Source organism: Vigna radiata, chromosome 5, assembly GCF_000741045.1.
Source record: "Vigna radiata var. radiata cultivar VC1973A chromosome 5, Vradiata_ver6, whole genome shotgun sequence".
Lineage (NCBI taxonomy): Eukaryota > Viridiplantae > Streptophyta > Magnoliopsida > Fabales > Fabaceae > Vigna > Vigna radiata.
In genome coordinates, this window is record NC_028355.1 from 781,654 (window position 1) to 797,577 (window position 15,924).

The 15,924-nt window shown below is 28.8% G+C and overlaps 5 protein-coding genes across 5 annotated transcripts; 4 read left to right on the forward strand and 1 right to left on the reverse strand.

The window, feature by feature from the left end:
- The first annotated feature begins 517 nt into the window (after positions 1–517).
- Positions 518–1,125, forward strand: LOC106760030 (class-10 pathogenesis-related protein 1-like). Its single transcript, XM_014643468.1, has 2 exons — positions 518–698; positions 833–1,125. The coding sequence occupies exons 1-2, from the start codon at positions 518–520 to the stop codon at positions 1,123–1,125; spliced, it is 474 nt and encodes a 157-aa protein (XP_014498954.1).
- A 2,174-nt stretch (positions 1,126–3,299) lies between these two features.
- On the forward strand, positions 3,300–4,516 carry LOC106760214 (ABA-responsive protein ABR17). Its single transcript, XM_014643681.2, has 2 exons — positions 3,300–3,780; positions 3,972–4,516. Exons 1-2 carry the CDS (start codon positions 3,600–3,602, stop codon positions 4,265–4,267), a joined length of 477 nt encoding a protein of 158 aa, XP_014499167.1. The 5' UTR covers positions 3,300–3,599; the 3' UTR covers positions 4,268–4,516.
- A 383-nt stretch (positions 4,517–4,899) lies between these two features.
- On the forward strand, positions 4,900–5,785 carry LOC106760217 (major allergen Pru av 1). The gene is made up of 2 exons (XM_014643683.2): positions 4,900–5,162; positions 5,360–5,785. The coding sequence occupies exons 1-2, from the start codon at positions 4,982–4,984 to the stop codon at positions 5,641–5,643; spliced, it is 465 nt and encodes a 154-aa protein (XP_014499169.1). The 5' UTR covers positions 4,900–4,981; the 3' UTR covers positions 5,644–5,785.
- A 1,830-nt stretch (positions 5,786–7,615) lies between these two features.
- LOC106760215 (major pollen allergen Bet v 1-A) lies at positions 7,616–8,384 on the forward strand. Its single transcript, XM_014643682.2, has 2 exons — positions 7,616–7,805; positions 7,941–8,384. Exons 1-2 carry the CDS (start codon positions 7,622–7,624, stop codon positions 8,222–8,224), a joined length of 468 nt encoding a protein of 155 aa, XP_014499168.1. The 5' UTR covers positions 7,616–7,621; the 3' UTR covers positions 8,225–8,384.
- A 2,010-nt stretch (positions 8,385–10,394) lies between these two features.
- LOC106760196 lies at positions 10,395–13,756 on the reverse strand. Its single transcript, XM_014643659.2, has 6 exons — positions 13,528–13,756; positions 13,188–13,434; positions 11,593–11,745; positions 11,230–11,341; positions 11,000–11,114; positions 10,395–10,682 (listed from the first exon to the last, which is right to left on the reverse strand). The coding sequence occupies exons 1-6, from the start codon at positions 13,573–13,575 to the stop codon at positions 10,647–10,649; spliced, it is 711 nt and encodes a 236-aa protein (XP_014499145.1). The 5' UTR covers positions 13,576–13,756; the 3' UTR covers positions 10,395–10,646.
- Positions 13,757–15,924: the final 2,168 nt, after the last annotated feature.

Consider the following 15,924-nt stretch of genomic DNA (forward strand, 5'->3'; position numbering starts at 1 on the left):
GTGTTAATTTTTTTTTTTATTCTCTTAAGCATAGTTTTACTTTATTTTATACTCTTATTGAATCTAGTTGAACTAATTATAAACATTTGAATATATGTTTTGGATATAAAAGTAAGAACGATTTAACAAATTTTTTTTTAAAACAAAATACCATTATATCATCTTAATTAATTTTGTAATCAAATCACTAATTACTTTTATCACTTCAGTGCTCTCATATTTTCTGAAGAATCCACTACATTTTATGGTGGGTGAATATATGACTTCTATTGTAGAAAAACCACCACCATTTTTGACTAATGAGTCAACTGTAACCCTTTTCTAAATATTTTCTTTTCCACCAAAAATTATGTCAATGGAGGAGAGGCCCCACCAAAATGGTAGAAGTATACCTAATCATGACACATGGCCAATGCAGGCCACCCTAGCCGGCAGCCACCACTGGTATATAAAGACTTCCCTTTCCACATATCAGCAACCAACACCAACATCTTCTCACAATAACCACATCAGTGTCATGGGTGTATTTACTCAGGTTTATGATACCCCTGCTGCTGTGCCTCCTGCTAGGCTTTTCAAAGCGATGACCTTGGATTTCCATAACCTCTTCCCAAAGCTTGTGGATAGCATCCACAGTATTGAATTCACCCAAGGAAATGGTGGTCCTGGCACCATCAAGAAGATCACCACCATTGAAGGTCAGTAGATATAAAATGCTACCTTTTTAATTAACTCAATACATGGCATATCACATACTTACATAAGATTCTAGAATTGAACGTTGTTGTGTAAAAGAACTTGATGAATGTGAATGAAATGAACATGGGAGCAGGTGAAGAAAGCAAGTACGTGCTGCACAGAGTTGATGCAATCGATGAGGGTAGCTTCGTGTACAACTTCAGCATAATTGATGGCAGTGGGTTGCCTGAGACATTGGAGAAGATCTCATTCGAGAGCCAACTGGTAGAAGGCTCCAATGGAGGATCAATTAGGAAGGTGCATGCCAAATATTTCACAAAAGGTGAAGCTGTTCTTACTGAGGAGGAACTGAAGGCTAACCAAGCCAAGATCCAAGGACTTGTGAAGCTCGTTGAAGACTATCTTCTGGCAAATCCTCATTACTGAACCTCTTTGCAGTAAACCATTCAACTCTTCATGGATATCTGCATGCAGACTCACCAATAAATTAATAATATTTTTCTCCAATTATTACATACTATAGTGTAATAAACCTACAAAATTAGGTATAAGATAAACCAGAACACGTAAAAGAACTTGAATATTTCATGCAGAAAAAAAAAAATAGACAGTGAGGTTAGCAGTCAAAACAAAATGGCCTGTTGGAAAGAGAAAAAATAATTATAACTGATATGACTAGTTAATGCAATGAGTTGCTTAAACTTAATTTTGATGAAAGAAATAATTATAATTGAAAATGTTTCTTATATATTATTAATTTAAACAAGTACCATATGAATTAGCAATAAGAAACAAATCAATGAATTTGATGACATAGGTGTGTGCGTTTGTTTCACTTAATTAAAACAACTAATAAATAAATATTGCAAGCACAACGGAACGAAAGGAAATGAATGTTTATTTCTGTCTTAAAATATGCTTAAAATGAGAATCTCAAATATTATGAACAACCCAATTTTTATTTTCTATTTTAATGTAATAAGTAACTTGTTAATACATAAACACCTTATTTAACAAAACAACATAAAAAATTAAATTAATCAGATTAGAGAACACATCTTTGCTTGTGAATTTAGAAACTTTGCCGTCCATCAACTCTTTGTTCTTTGCTTCAGTCAATTTCCAACTTTTTCTGCATTATCTTCATATATATATATATATATATATATATATATATATATATATATATATATATATATATATATATATATGCTTTCAAAAGATCGGCAAACATACATTGTTTCTATCATTTGATCAATTTGGACAAAGTCCACATTTGATGACAAATAATTCGATCGAAGGATGTTGGTAACATATATTTTTTAATGTTATTCTTTTCCACATAGGATATTAATATCATTTTATACAAAATTTATGTAAAATTTATTCAATTATGATAATTTTTTTATTAATTCATAATGGGATTTGCTTTATTTAATGAAAATCTTCTGAATTTTGTTATATTATAAAGAGCATGGTAAAATAAATTTGCTATTTTATAAATTGTGATATTTCTCGAGGGATATTACGTTGTTGTGAGCTTGCAGGTGTCAATTAATTGCTAAACAATTATTAGTTAAACTAAATTCTTTATTCATAAAAGATTTAATTTAATCTAATTAATTAATAGCAACTATTTTTTTAAGTGAGAATATTTCTTGGTATATCTTTTTTATTATTTAAAGGTTTGATGACATCGAATTTCTTTGAATCATTCTGAGTACTACAAAATTAATCTAAATATATCTATCAGAGTAAAGACAACGTACAAGTAATTAAATAAAATGAGGAATTATTTTATGAAAGATATTCACATATTATGTTTTCACAAATAATGTAAAAGAAAAATCCTTAGAGAAGAAAATTGACTTTATTCTATTACCAAAAATTAAATATGTGTGTGAAAGTGGCGTCAACATAATTATCTGAAAAAAAAAATCGATAAAGTGATTTCATTAACTTAATAATCTTCTTTAAAAAAATTAATAAATAAAGCCGTCTTTGAATTCACGTGAATTTTATATCTCTAATAAATAAAGGTTAAGGTAAAAAGGCAAAAAAATTATTGACTAATTAGAATAATAATAAATCTATTTTACATTTCACTCTAATTAATACACTAAGTGTTTGAATCTTAAAATCTAACACCCAGTCTAATGTACTTTCCTTAGACTTGAATTTTTATTTCAATAATTTACACAATGGATATTTATATTTAAAACTTATATAAGTTACGAAAGTAAAGTCCCATTTATAATTAGAAATAATATTAAAAGTGTATAAAGAATCACATCTAAATTTTCATCAGAAGTTTGATTTCTCTCAAGCAGGTTAATTATTGTCATAACCTTGTTGGGTTCTTCATTTCATTGAACTCGACCATATTCTCATTGGTAAGAATGTTCTACGGTATTATAATTATGTTTGGATGCACTTATAAATATTTAAAACAGTAAAAGAAATTAATATTAAAGCTGATCTAGCATAAGTTAAGAAAAAATGGATATGTACAATATTTTCTATCATTATAACTATACATAAAACCTATTATGAATTCATAAAACATTAAAAAAGGTACATGATTGCTAGCATTTTGTTTAGAGAATAAGATGTACTGATATTTATTCCATCTTCTGACTAATTCTTAGTCTTCATTCCCCTAATCTCATTATAAAACTTGGAATATACTACATGATCCAATAATTAAAAATGAACATCGTGACGAGCACCAAGGAGAATTGAAGTTGTTGGGATAATTAAGTAGCTTATGAGTAAGAATGGTAGCTGGTGTGAGGCTATAAATACCATCTCTCCCTATGCCCTAAACCATCACAAGCTAAGCACACTCTAATCTCAGTTTATCTGTGTTAATTAATCTCTGTGTGTTTATATCATCGATCATGGGTGTTTTTGCTTTCGATGATGAGAACTCCTCTACACTGCCTCCAGCAATATTGTACAAAGCTCTAACAAAAGATTCAGACAGCATCATCCCAAAGGTTATTCCTGTCATCCAGAGCATTGAAATTGTTGAAGGAAATGGTGGACCTGGAACCATCAAGAAGCTAACAGCTATTGAAGGTCAGTGCATATATATATAGAAATTAACAATGTTAACTCTTGTTTTATGCTCATATTTACGCTGAGAATTCAGATTGGTTTTATTAAGTATCTAAGTGTGAGTAATATACATAAGAAAGTTGAACATCATATCAAGATATTGTATTAAGATTTTGGGTTTGAGTGGTACTAATTTATGATGATGGTTGCAGGTAGCGAAACCAGTTTTGTGCTGCAGAAAATCGATGCAGTGGACGAAGCTAACCTGGGATTCGATTACAGCATAGTGGGAGGACCAGGGTTGCATGAAAGTTTGGAGAAAATCACACTTCAGACAAAGGTTTTGCCTGGTCCTGATGGTGGTTCCATCTCCAAGGTCGCTGTCAAATACCACACCAAAGGCGATGCACCTCTCTTAGAAGCAGTGCTTGAAGAATCAAAGGCCAGGGGAACTGGTTTTTTCAAGGCTGTCGAGGGTTACGTTTTGGCAAACCCTGGAGAATACTGATTCATCTGCTTCTTCAAATTTCTCTCTTGTCCTGGCTTCTTGGGTTTGATCTTGTTTGGTTTAATTTCCTTCCCAGCAAGTGTTGCTTTTATGTAACATTCTTAAATGTTACTGTTATATCGGTCAATTTGATTGAGTACTGTAATATGATCGAATATCTACGTGTCTTGTTGGTGTTGATGTCGATCTCTATCTGTATTCTGTAATAATATATATTAATATTATAACTCAAAGGAATTGCATTTTCTATTTCATGCTGTCAATAACAGTTATTCAAAAGACACACACACACAAAGGATATGATTATCTTAATTAATAAATGATACAAGATAGAGTTTGCTTAGATTATATTATACTCTTGTACCTAAACTTATATATATATAATCAACAATAATTGAGCTGCAAAAGATATATAATTATGTTTTCTAAGACTTTTGGAAAGAGGGCATTAAATAATCTGACAAGTTCTCTGGAAAGTGCTGGTTCCTTCTAAAGACACCGCATTTACTTTGACTATTTCACTAATTAATTATTATGTTGGCAGATAATTATTGAATAATAGTAATTATTCCCACTTTCTAGCAATATAAAATGTTATGTGTAGTTGATCACAATCCACAAAATCGCACTAACTCAGCAAAAGCAATTTACAAGCTCTCAGTCATATATATACATATCATCTTGAACTTGCATCAATCCTTTGTGTAAAAAATCATGGGAATTGTGACCACTGAACGTGAGCAAGTTTGTGCTGTGGCTCCTGCAAGATTATTCAAAGCCATGGCCTTCGATTTTGGCAATGTTCTTCCAAAAGCTATACCAAACTTAGTTAAGAGTGCTGAAATCATTGGAGACGGAGGACCTGGATCCATCAAGAAAATCGTTCTTGCTAATGGTAAGTTTCGTAAGAATTTGGTTCGCATATTGCAACATGCTGGGATTTTTCATATTAGGGGAGAAACTATACATATGAAAAATGAGTTCAATTCAAATAAGAATCGATATTTCTAACACAACGTTAATTTCTTTGTGTTTTGCAATGATGTGATAATTCATTGATGGTGTATAAGTATTGTTTATGAATTGGACTAGGATATGTGAATCAAAAGGTTGATGTGGTGGACGAAGAAAAGTACGTGTACCACTACACAGTGGATGAAGGCAGTTTAATATCAGAGACATTGGAGAAGGTGTGCTATGAGTATAAATTGGAAGCAAACCCTAAGGGAGGATGCATGATCAAGTGCACAGTAAAATACCACACCAAAGGTGATGCACAACTCACAGATGAGTTTTTGAAGGTTAACAATGAAATATCTGCTGGGTTTACCAAGGCTGTTGAGGATTATCTTTTGGCTAATCCTGATTACAACTAAACAGACCAACCTTTTACTTTGTTAAGCATGTTTTGCTTTAATTAATACTTGATTTCAGTGGGAACTATATACATCACATTGTAGTACTAATGAATAATATACAGACTATGGTTTTGTGTGACATGAAAATGATAATACTATAATGAATAATATACAGATTAATATCAGAAATTACAAGAAAGGGAAAGTTGAGGATTGGACAATATCGACTACAATAATTAAGAAAGGAATAAAGAATATAGGACGTTGATGAAATGGAAGATAGGGAGTGGATAAAATGAACTTTCAAGAATCAAGAAAAGAATAAAGAATACAAGAAAGCCATAAAAAAATAATGATGTAATAGTTAAGCTTCATAGTTAAAAATTCAACTTTACAACAAGCAAATTGGCAAAATATGATATTGCTGTAATTTTCAGAATTGAACTCTAAAATAACGTCTATTATAGATTTATAATAACAAATATTAGGTTACAAAATATATTATTAGCATAATTTTATGAATTGAACTTTAAAAAGACTACACTATGTCTTAATGACAATGTCCTAAAATTTATAATATAATGTTATCTTGTTAATCAAATGGACTTAGTGAGATAGTAAAAATGCCCTGAAACTAAAGTTGTTTAAATATATTTTTCGAAAAAATTTAGGACATGTTATCATTTTAAAAATAAATTTTATTTCATTTTTTAAATATAAGACAATGATAGTAGATTGTCATTTAATTTGTTAGCAACAAATTATATTATTTAAGTGTATTTCTCATATAGTTCAGATCGTACCAGTAGTTTTTTCCCATCTTATCTTTATAATTCCTTTAATATATTTTGCACAATGCCCTTCACCTATTTCCAAACCAGACTCAAAAATTAAGAATAATTATATATATATATATATATATATATATATATATATAATTAAGCAGTAAAAAATATTTTTAACAAAATCTGTATTAATTTTACATTATTTTTTAATTAGTTCAAAAAAGTTGATACTAATAAATCACGAAAAAATTATCAGTTTGTACATCCATTTATTTATGTATTACTTAACTTTTGTAGACGTGAGACTCAAAATTATATTTAAATTTTTAATAATTTTTCCATAGACTTTAATATAAAGTGTGAATCCTACAAGCATGTTAATGTTTGTCAGCAACTTATAATATATGAACTTTAATTATGTTCATTGCTTAATTGCATACTCAATGTATCTTTCTAGTTAGAAATTATACTTATTCTTTCCCTCGTTTCCTCTTCTATATGTATATGTCTATATCTAAATATATATATTATTTTTTGGAAAAAGTAAAAAAGATTAGTAAATAAATTTGATATTGTTCAAATTTAATACTGCAAAACATAGATATTTTTTCTTCAATATCAATTTACAATAAACAAATTAATACTACAAAATTATAATTACATGAATATTATAGCAAACAAATTAAATAATATTTTAATAATTTTAGGCAACAATAAATATATAAATAAAAAAGAGACTTTCGATTCTATCATCACTAATTGGTTCAAAAGTCAATTTAAATATTTTTAATCAGTATCACATCGTGTTCAAGTACACGTACCATTTTCCATTCCTTGAAAATAAAAAGATATAATCCTAATCAATATGGTTGCAAAACCAGTTGATAAACTTTTTTTTTTAAGGTACAAACTAGATAGAACTTATTCTGCTTATAGTTTAAACAATTTATGCTTACATGAGCTTATATATAAATGTGAAATGATATTTTAACACCATTTTTTGACACTATTTTATCACTGCACACGTGTTAAAATGTGGTTGGAAGAGAAAAACCAAAGTTTTTTTTTTAATTTGAAATCGTTCAATTATATTTTAACACGTGTACAGTGTCAAAATAATGTAAAAAAAATGGTGTTAAAATATCATTTTCCTCCATATAAAATGGCATATCCACAATCAAGAAACTCACACTCTCTATCAGCAAAGGATCATGGGAATTGTCACTACTGAAAGTGACCTAGTTTCTGCAGTGGCACCTGCAAGACTATACAAAGCCATTGTCCTTGATTCTTCCAATTTTTTCCCCAAAGCTTTACCAGACTTTGTTAAAAGTGTTGAAATCATTGAAGGAGATGGAGGGCCAGGAACCATTAAGAAGTTCAGTCTTCCTGAAGGTGAACTGAGTTTATCTTTCAAACAAACCTTATATCATTGACAACATTTCATCATCTAGTCATGGATTTACATATGATCATGAAATTGTAACTTTTACGATAATTTGCTCTTAATATGTTTGATGCTATGATCAGGTTATGTGAAGCAAAAGGTGGATGTGGTGGATGAAGATAACTATGTGTATCAGTACACAATAGTTGAAGGGAATCTTCTGACAGAGCCATTGGAGAAGGTGTCTAATGAGTACAAATTGGTGCCAAATTCTGATGGAGGATGCATTGTGAAGGCCACACGAAAATACTACACAAAAGGAGATGCTGAACTCACACAAGAGTTTCTCAAATCTACCAATGAGATGTCTGCAGTGTTTGCCAAGGCTGTTGATGATTATCTTTTGGCTAATCCTGATTACAACTAAAACATGCTTTCGTCTGTGGATTGTGTTGCTTCTGTGTTCTTCAGTCACTGTGTTCTTTCCATCACTTTATTTCATTGAGAAGTGTGAGATTATGTAAGACTTGTTTGTGTATGCATATATAATAATGTTGTAAAACTATAATGAATAATATAACTTTTGTTCATCCTTATGATTTTTATGTATATCATATTCAGAAGTTTTACTTCTTTTATAAATATACACATTTTAATTTTAATAATATCTTAATTAATCTTTAACTTTTATCTTATTTGTAAATAGATATTATAAATTTAATTAGAGGATATAAGTGATGATTGATTGAATTACAATATTATTATGTGTTTAAGGAACACACAGATATAGTTAAAATTTAAGGAACAAACAGATATTGTTAAAGTTTAAATTATTTATTTGCAAAAGAAATTTAAAGGGAGTTAACTTTTGAATTCAAAATGTGTCAGGGGTGTTAATTTAGAAAATTGAAGCTAAATCTAAAATAAGTCTTGCTTTCTTTTATAATTATGTACAATTAGTATATTTTCTTTTTCTTGGGATAAATACATTGTAATGGGAGCAATCTGTTTTTTTCTTCAATATGTTCTTTTGTCCCTTAACTTCTGAAAATTGGAATTAGTCCATCTTCAAAACTTTGGTCTAATTTAGTCTCTTAACTTTAGAAATGTATGAATTTAGTCATTTTAACCAAATTTTGTTAACTTTATTTGAGGTTTGAAACGCGTTTCAGTTACTATTGAAGCAAAAATGTGTAAACAACCTAAATACTATCATAAAACGTATTTGAAACATCAAATAAACAACAAAATTTAGTTAAAAGGATTAAATTAATATATTTCTATAGGAGACTAAATTAGGCTAAAGTTTTGAAGAAGGACTAATTCTAATTTTCCCTGAAAGTTTAAGGATCAAAAACATATTTAACTCTTTCTATAATCCTAAATAAGAGTAAAAGATAGATTTTTTTTCAGAAAAGTAACCTCACATTAATTAATTAAAGAAAGGAAATTGAAAATTGAAGAATGAAGAAAGGAACGTAGAAGGGGAAAAGAAAAATAATTCTGTTTTACATATCTAACTTTTTTATATTCATTTTGACACTATTTTTTTCTACTTTTTACTCTTTTTCTTTTTGAAAAATTAAAAAATTTTACACTTTTATGATTATTTTATCTTTATACTCTGTGTAAAATTAGATAAAAATATGTGAAAATACGTTGCCGAAAGAAAAATAAACAATACTCAACAAAAAAAGATAGATAGAGCCTCTTTCTTTTTCTTTTAGAAAAGTCACCACACAACAATGAAAGAGAAATGAAGTTGAAGCATTAAGAAAGGAATAAACAATATGAGAAACATATAAGAAAGTTAAACCATTCTTTTCTTATCTTAAGGAAAAAAGAATTTGGTGTTTTCTAATTAGCTTTACTCCATGCTTCATTCTTACAAAGATTGGATAAGACCCATCGCATCATTCTACATTATTAGGTGCAGTCAAATATAAACTCAAATCAAATCACAACTTTAAAGTAATCTAAATAAAATTATACTCTAAAATATTATAATAAATGCATTTAATTGCTAACTCAAATAAATTCCACTGTCATAGCAAGATATCCACAGTCCCAGAGAGCTATCAGGCTATAGGTTTGATCATATTTTCCAGTATTACACATCGGATGTTCCATGCACACTTAGCTGCATTGCAGATTCCAGTTCATATAACTCCTCTATATCATAAAGCATTCCACTCTTTAAATGAAGGAAGAGAATGAGAGTTAATTACGTAACTGGATTAATAAATCCGATCAAAGATTCTATTGAACGAATCCAGCCGGTTCCAAATTTCATACATCTCATCCCATTTATAACAATAATTTATTTATTTAATATATATTTTGTAAGAGTAAAATCAGAACGGCAGCAAAAGGGGGGTGCAGGAAGAAAACAATGGGGTGCAAAGAAAACCCCATGCTAATTCATGTCATTTAGTTGCTCGTAGGTTAGAATGGACTCATTGGGCCCAAACGGGTCAAAAGTTGGTCCAAGACAATACAGATATTCATTTGAATACCTTGTTCAACGAGAAGATTTAAAAGTATAAAATAAAAAGATATTTAAAATTATATAAAAAAAACACCTTAAATAGACAAAATAAGATTAAACTTAACCTTTGTTATATACACAATCAGCTTCAAATTTACAAAACTTTCATCATTGACAAATCTGAACCTAAATCTTAACATCTGCACATTTAGCTGAAGACAGGATTTAGATAGAGATTCTTGAAGAGTTCAAGGCTTAAAGTTAGTAATCAATTGGAACCATGATCTCATCTCTATTTATCTACTATTTTTTTTTTTATCAGCATAATTATATCCCAGATGAGACAACGAAGAACTAGCTCTTAGGCAGCACCCACTGTAGTATTATCCTGTACAATCTGCAAGAGAAACCATGTTTCAGATAGACACAAGTAAAATAATAGGATTATCCAAAACTAAAAGTAATACATGATATTTACATTGATCGAGAACTACCATACAATCTTAACTTGTTTCAATAAGTTTCTCGTGTAGCTTATCAAAATAAGTTCTCTGTTTTTTCTATGGCATAAACCCTAGTGTGATAAGAGCTTAATGAATAAGCCCTTAGTGAAATTGTGTCTTCATTTCAATCTGAGTTAGTTTTTATTTTTATTTTTTATAAAAAAAGAAAGAAAACCACAAACTTATATGATTTACTTTTCAAAAACACTACCTGAGAGATGTATTCCTTCACCCTGTCATTCATGGGTGCATCTAAAGCTCTCTCAGCTAGCTCGTAATATAGAGTATTGCCTTCAGGACCATTAACTCTGTCTTTCTGTAAATACCTGTAAAGTAAAGGATGAATAAATAACTACAACGTTGCTTGTCACTAGAAATCAGAAGTGTCACAAAAGGCAACAAATATTGTAGTTTAAATCCATCACATCAAACAAATTTCACCTTTGCTGAACAAGAAGCTCCAATGCCAGCTTAACATTTCCAAAGACTGGATGACTTCCTTCATTTTCATCCAAAGCCAAACCCATCCTCCTTAATTGGCTCCATAGATTGTCTGCAGTAACCTCACCAGGAGTTCCATAGTGTTAAAAAGACAGCATCAGAATTGCCCTTGAAACTTTCACTAAAGTTTTAGGCCAATAACAAGCAAAATGAAAAAAAAAAAAGAAGCAGAACTTTGGTGTTTACAACATTTGTCTAGAGACATCAAGGTAGTAGTAACATTGACTCCAATAAGTTTGAGGTGGATAGAGATATATACATGTATAATTTTAGCATTGTGACACTAAATTAACAATAGCATACCTTCTGGAATTTTGCCACCAGCAAGATGGACAATACTAATCACGACAAAAGTGAATCCAGATAGATGAGCAGTTTTTGCATCCACAACATATTTTTCATATACATCAGGAGGAAGTTGACTTATGAGAATGTATGATTTTGGATCTGCCCCACCTGAAAGAACAAACATCATAAAACCATTAGAAGAAAAAGATGGCAAAACCTAAAATGTTGTTGGAAAATTCTGGGGAACACAACCAGCTTTGAACAAGTATAAATCAATCTGCGCTCAAACTGTCATTAAAAATTCACAAATAGAACTCAAAATTTTCAACGACTCAATCATTACCATGGAGTGTGAGTTATAGGTTTTGTTTGATTAATAAAATAAACACCTATAAAAGAATAAAATAAAAGGACAAAATTGATTAAGCTCTCATAAGCTTAAACAACTTATGCACTTCATTGTTCATAGAAGAGTTCTCATTTAACTTCTCCAAGAACTGATTTTATCTTGAGATGTGATACACATACAACAAATCGTAAAGCAATTTGCACATCATTTTTTGTGCCTACTATTGCTCTTTGTCACAACATTTATTATATTTCTAATTTTTCTCTCTCTTTTCATTCTTAGAAAATCGCCACTTAGGTGCTTAGTAAGTTGCTTAACAAATTTTTCCATAGAAACATATTATGTTACTGCATATTACTTAAGTGAGTTGTTTAAACAAGCAATGTCAAGGTTATTAAACTAGAGAGTCAGACTCTATATATAGATTTTTCTCAAACTTGTAGGAAAATGTAAAAAAACAAATAACAACATATGCACATAGCATGATACTTTTACACAACAATAGTTCAACATTTCAACTCCATAACAAAGACAAAAATCAGACTACAAAAATAAGTTATGATAGTACATTAGTGCAAAGTAAGATTAAAGTCACATAAATGACCTACTCATATAAATTCATAAAAGCACAAGTTCTTAAAATGAAAGCATTTCAAAAAGGAGCTAATTTCTACAAACAGTTTGATTAGGACCAATGAAGGAAAAGAATTATACAGATATCGAATTCATTAACTCACTTGCCGACTCGAGAGTTTATGCAAGTATACAACTAAAAAGAGTTTCCTCAAGTTTACTCAGAAAAGTGTTCGATAGTATATTAACTCGTTTTCTCTACCTAGGATCATAAACTCATAATTAGTTGTTCGTATTAATAACGATGCCTCTGTTAGCACAGAAAAGGAGCATTGAAATAGTGTGGAAAATGATGTGCATTGTTTGGAAATGAAGAAATCAAGGCGCGAAGAAATAAAAAGGTGAGTTTTAATATTAAATTTTATTTCACAGCAAAATTTACATTCTCTTTATTAATTTTCAAATATAATTAAAGGTAAAATATGTAAATGAAAAGTCCCTTTATATATAAAATAAATTACATGATTATTTGATAAAAGTAATTCTCTTTTAGCATACTCATAAGATAAGTTTAAGCTTACAAGAGAAAGTGCATTCAATTTCTTTGCATAAGTGATGGAAAAGCTATATCCTAACAGAACCATAAATAGAACGAAAAGAGAAAAGAAGAAAAAGGCGAAATGCTCACTCTGTTGGGATGCTCGAGTTTGGGCTTTGGATGAAGGTTGTGCCCTTTGAAGCTCTTTCATTTCATACCCAAATACGGAGGAAAGCTTGTCCTTAGCTTCATTGATAACAAAGGCAGGAAGGCTACGCTGATGGTAGTTCTTCGTAACGACTTGAGTGAGTTCATCTCTCTTAATAGGGCACCCTGAATTATGATGGGTTTTGAAAAGCACATACCTAATCACTTCCCCAACAAGCTTATCCTTTTCCTGAAAAGCAATTCAAACAAGAGCATGCCCTAATTCTCAGAATGTCTACATTTTTAAGAGAGGGTGATGTGAAGAAAGGAAAAAGCCATTCACCTCCTTTGAAATCCCGAATTGAGCGAAATCTTCCGCAGCATTCGCCATGCTTCAAGCGCGTGGTGAAAAGGGGATGAAGATGAGGAAATCCAAACCTCAAAGAAGGTGAAAAGGTCGAATCTTTTTACCGATTTTTTCTCTTCGAATTGGACTGTGCTTGGTGGTTGCCACATAAATTAGGGATGTCAGCGCCTCCTTGGTGAATCTGCAAGTAAGTTTATCTTCCAGTGGCGGGAGAAGATTCTTATATTATTATTATTATTATTATTATTATTATTCATAAAAATTTAAAACACATGTAATCAATAACACGATACAATAAAATCAACAACATACTGTTAAAACATAAATATGATGAAGAGCACATTAAAATACAATTAACAACATACTCATATGTATCTCATGCTTTGAAGTTATTAAACAGAATATTCAAAGTGTAGGATATAAAGTTGAATACAAGATTTTGGATGAAAATGAAATTTTACATTTAGATTAGAGAATAATATTGATTTAATGGCCCTAGTAGAAATATGATCTTTTTAGGTTTTGTCGTTTTTTTTTTTGTTTTTTCTTATAAAATTGTTAAATTTAAAAGAAATCTATAAATATAATTATTTTAATTTTAAAAAAGTTTATTTAAAGGGTGAATTTGTAAAACAAATATGATACTAAAAGTGAGAATCTCCTCTAGCTATAGAGATATAAGTATTTGACATTACTTATAAAAAAAATATTTTCAATTTGTGCTTATAAAAAAAGATTAAAAAAAATAAGTATATAAGAAACTCTTCTTGAAAAAAAAAATGAAACTGTCATATAAGACTTTTAGTCTCCATAACATTAGAGTTTAGTCTCTAATTTTTTTTATAGTTTTCTTCTTTTTTTTTAGCTAATGATGGTATAATTAAAATGTCTATATAATAATAATAATATATAGTATTAGAAACTAAAATAAAAAACTATGCATTTGAAGAAGACTAAAATAAAAAATCATCGTATTTTTTATGTCTAAAATAATAAGTATATATTATTATTTTTATTTCATAAAGAGGATTTATAGTTGTTCAAATGAGTTGTTTATTAGATTGATGATTAACTACTAGTTCACTTTTTTTTTTAATGGATAATTTGTTTATTTTTAACCACGACAAGGGAGTAATAGGTTTAAAGATGCCTATATCTTCAAATTTTAAAAAGTTTTAGATTTTGAATGGCAAATAAATATTATTTGCACGTATTAAAAATATTATTTTCTTAAAATAGAAATCTATGTATTTTAAATATTTGTCATTTTTACACACAAAAAATACCCTATTCAATTTAAATTATATATTTTTGTTAGTTTTACTTGACTTATTGAATGAGCTTTCAAAATGACCTATGGACTTATCTAGATCATTTTACTTCTACAAATTAACATTAATAAGATCATAAATTATAAACAATTTTCCAAGTAAAAAAAAAGTATATTCGATTGATAATTGTAAATTTTCAATAATACTAAATATTAACGTAGTTTTTCAATAATGACAAATATTTTCATAATTAAATACAAGGAAAAAAATTATGAATTGTATAATTAATAAAACTAATTTATTTAACATTTTTAAAATAAATTATTAGGGTAAAAAAATACACTTAAATGTTAATCAACTTCAGTGTACCACGAAAATATGTTAATTATTTAACTTACTGGTAGATATGTTGTTTTGGTTTTTAGTTCAGATAATACATTTGTTCTCCAAAAAAATATATCAATTTTCTCTTAGTTGTTGCATTTTTTTTAGTTTAATTCCTATAAATATATTTTTTATTTAAATATTTAGTGACATCACAAATTAACATAGCAGTTTTTTTATTTTAAAATTGACAACCTTATTAATTTCACAGCACAGTTATCACTATTAAAATTAACACACGGGTTAAAGATAGTAATTTAAAGGAACTCAAACTTTGTTGGGTTAATTTATTGGATTTTATTCTATATATTAAAACCATAGGGTTATAAGCCTTGATGATTTAATTACTTAATGTAGATTAATATTTAAGAGACAGTAACTTTCGAATTAATAAATAAACAAAATTTAATCTCAATGTTAAAATTATAACCCAATTATTTGTGATATTATTTATAATATATTAGACTGTTTGTATTTTTTATTAATTGATTTAAATTTTTTTAAATAAGTAATGTCACATGTATGGTTATATAGATTTATCAATATCTGCTAAGTTTTAATGATAAATGAAAGGCAAAAATAAAATTTCTCATTATAATGTGTATTTAAAATTATGAAAACTAAATTTGTTATTGGGATATGTTAGTTTGGACAACTAAATTATAAAAATAAATTATCCTGTACTAACCTAAAAAACGAAAATTAGAAGTAAATATAA

Coding starts and splice junctions, on each gene's coding strand:
- LOC106760030 (XM_014643468.1), top strand. CDS start 518: ATGGGTGTATTTACTCAGGTTTATGATACCCCTGCTGCTGTGCCTCCT. Junction 699..832: donor GAAGATCACCACCATTGAAG/GTCAGTAGATAT, acceptor ACATGGGAGCAG/GTGAAGAAAGCAAGTACGTG.
- LOC106760214 (XM_014643681.2), top strand. CDS start 3,600: ATGGGTGTTTTTGCTTTCGATGATGAGAACTCCTCTACACTGCCTCCA. Junction 3,781..3,971: donor GAAGCTAACAGCTATTGAAG/GTCAGTGCATAT, acceptor TGATGGTTGCAG/GTAGCGAAACCAGTTTTGTG.
- LOC106760217 (XM_014643683.2), top strand. CDS start 4,982: ATGGGAATTGTGACCACTGAACGTGAGCAAGTTTGTGCTGTGGCTCCT. Junction 5,163..5,359: donor GAAAATCGTTCTTGCTAATG/GTAAGTTTCGTA, acceptor GAATTGGACTAG/GATATGTGAATCAAAAGGTT.
- LOC106760215 (XM_014643682.2), top strand. CDS start 7,622: ATGGGAATTGTCACTACTGAAAGTGACCTAGTTTCTGCAGTGGCACCT. Junction 7,806..7,940: donor GAAGTTCAGTCTTCCTGAAG/GTGAACTGAGTT, acceptor TGCTATGATCAG/GTTATGTGAAGCAAAAGGTG.
- LOC106760196 (XM_014643659.2), bottom strand. CDS start 13,575: ATGGCGAATGCTGCGGAAGATTTCGCTCAATTCGGGATTTCAAAGGAG. Junction 13,435..13,527: donor AATTCGGGATTTCAAAGGAG/GTGAATGGCTTT, acceptor ATTGCTTTTCAG/GAAAAGGATAAGCTTGTTGG. Junction 11,746..13,187: donor AACTCGAGCATCCCAACAGA/GTGAGCATTTCG, acceptor TTGTTCTTTCAG/GTGGGGCAGATCCAAAATCA.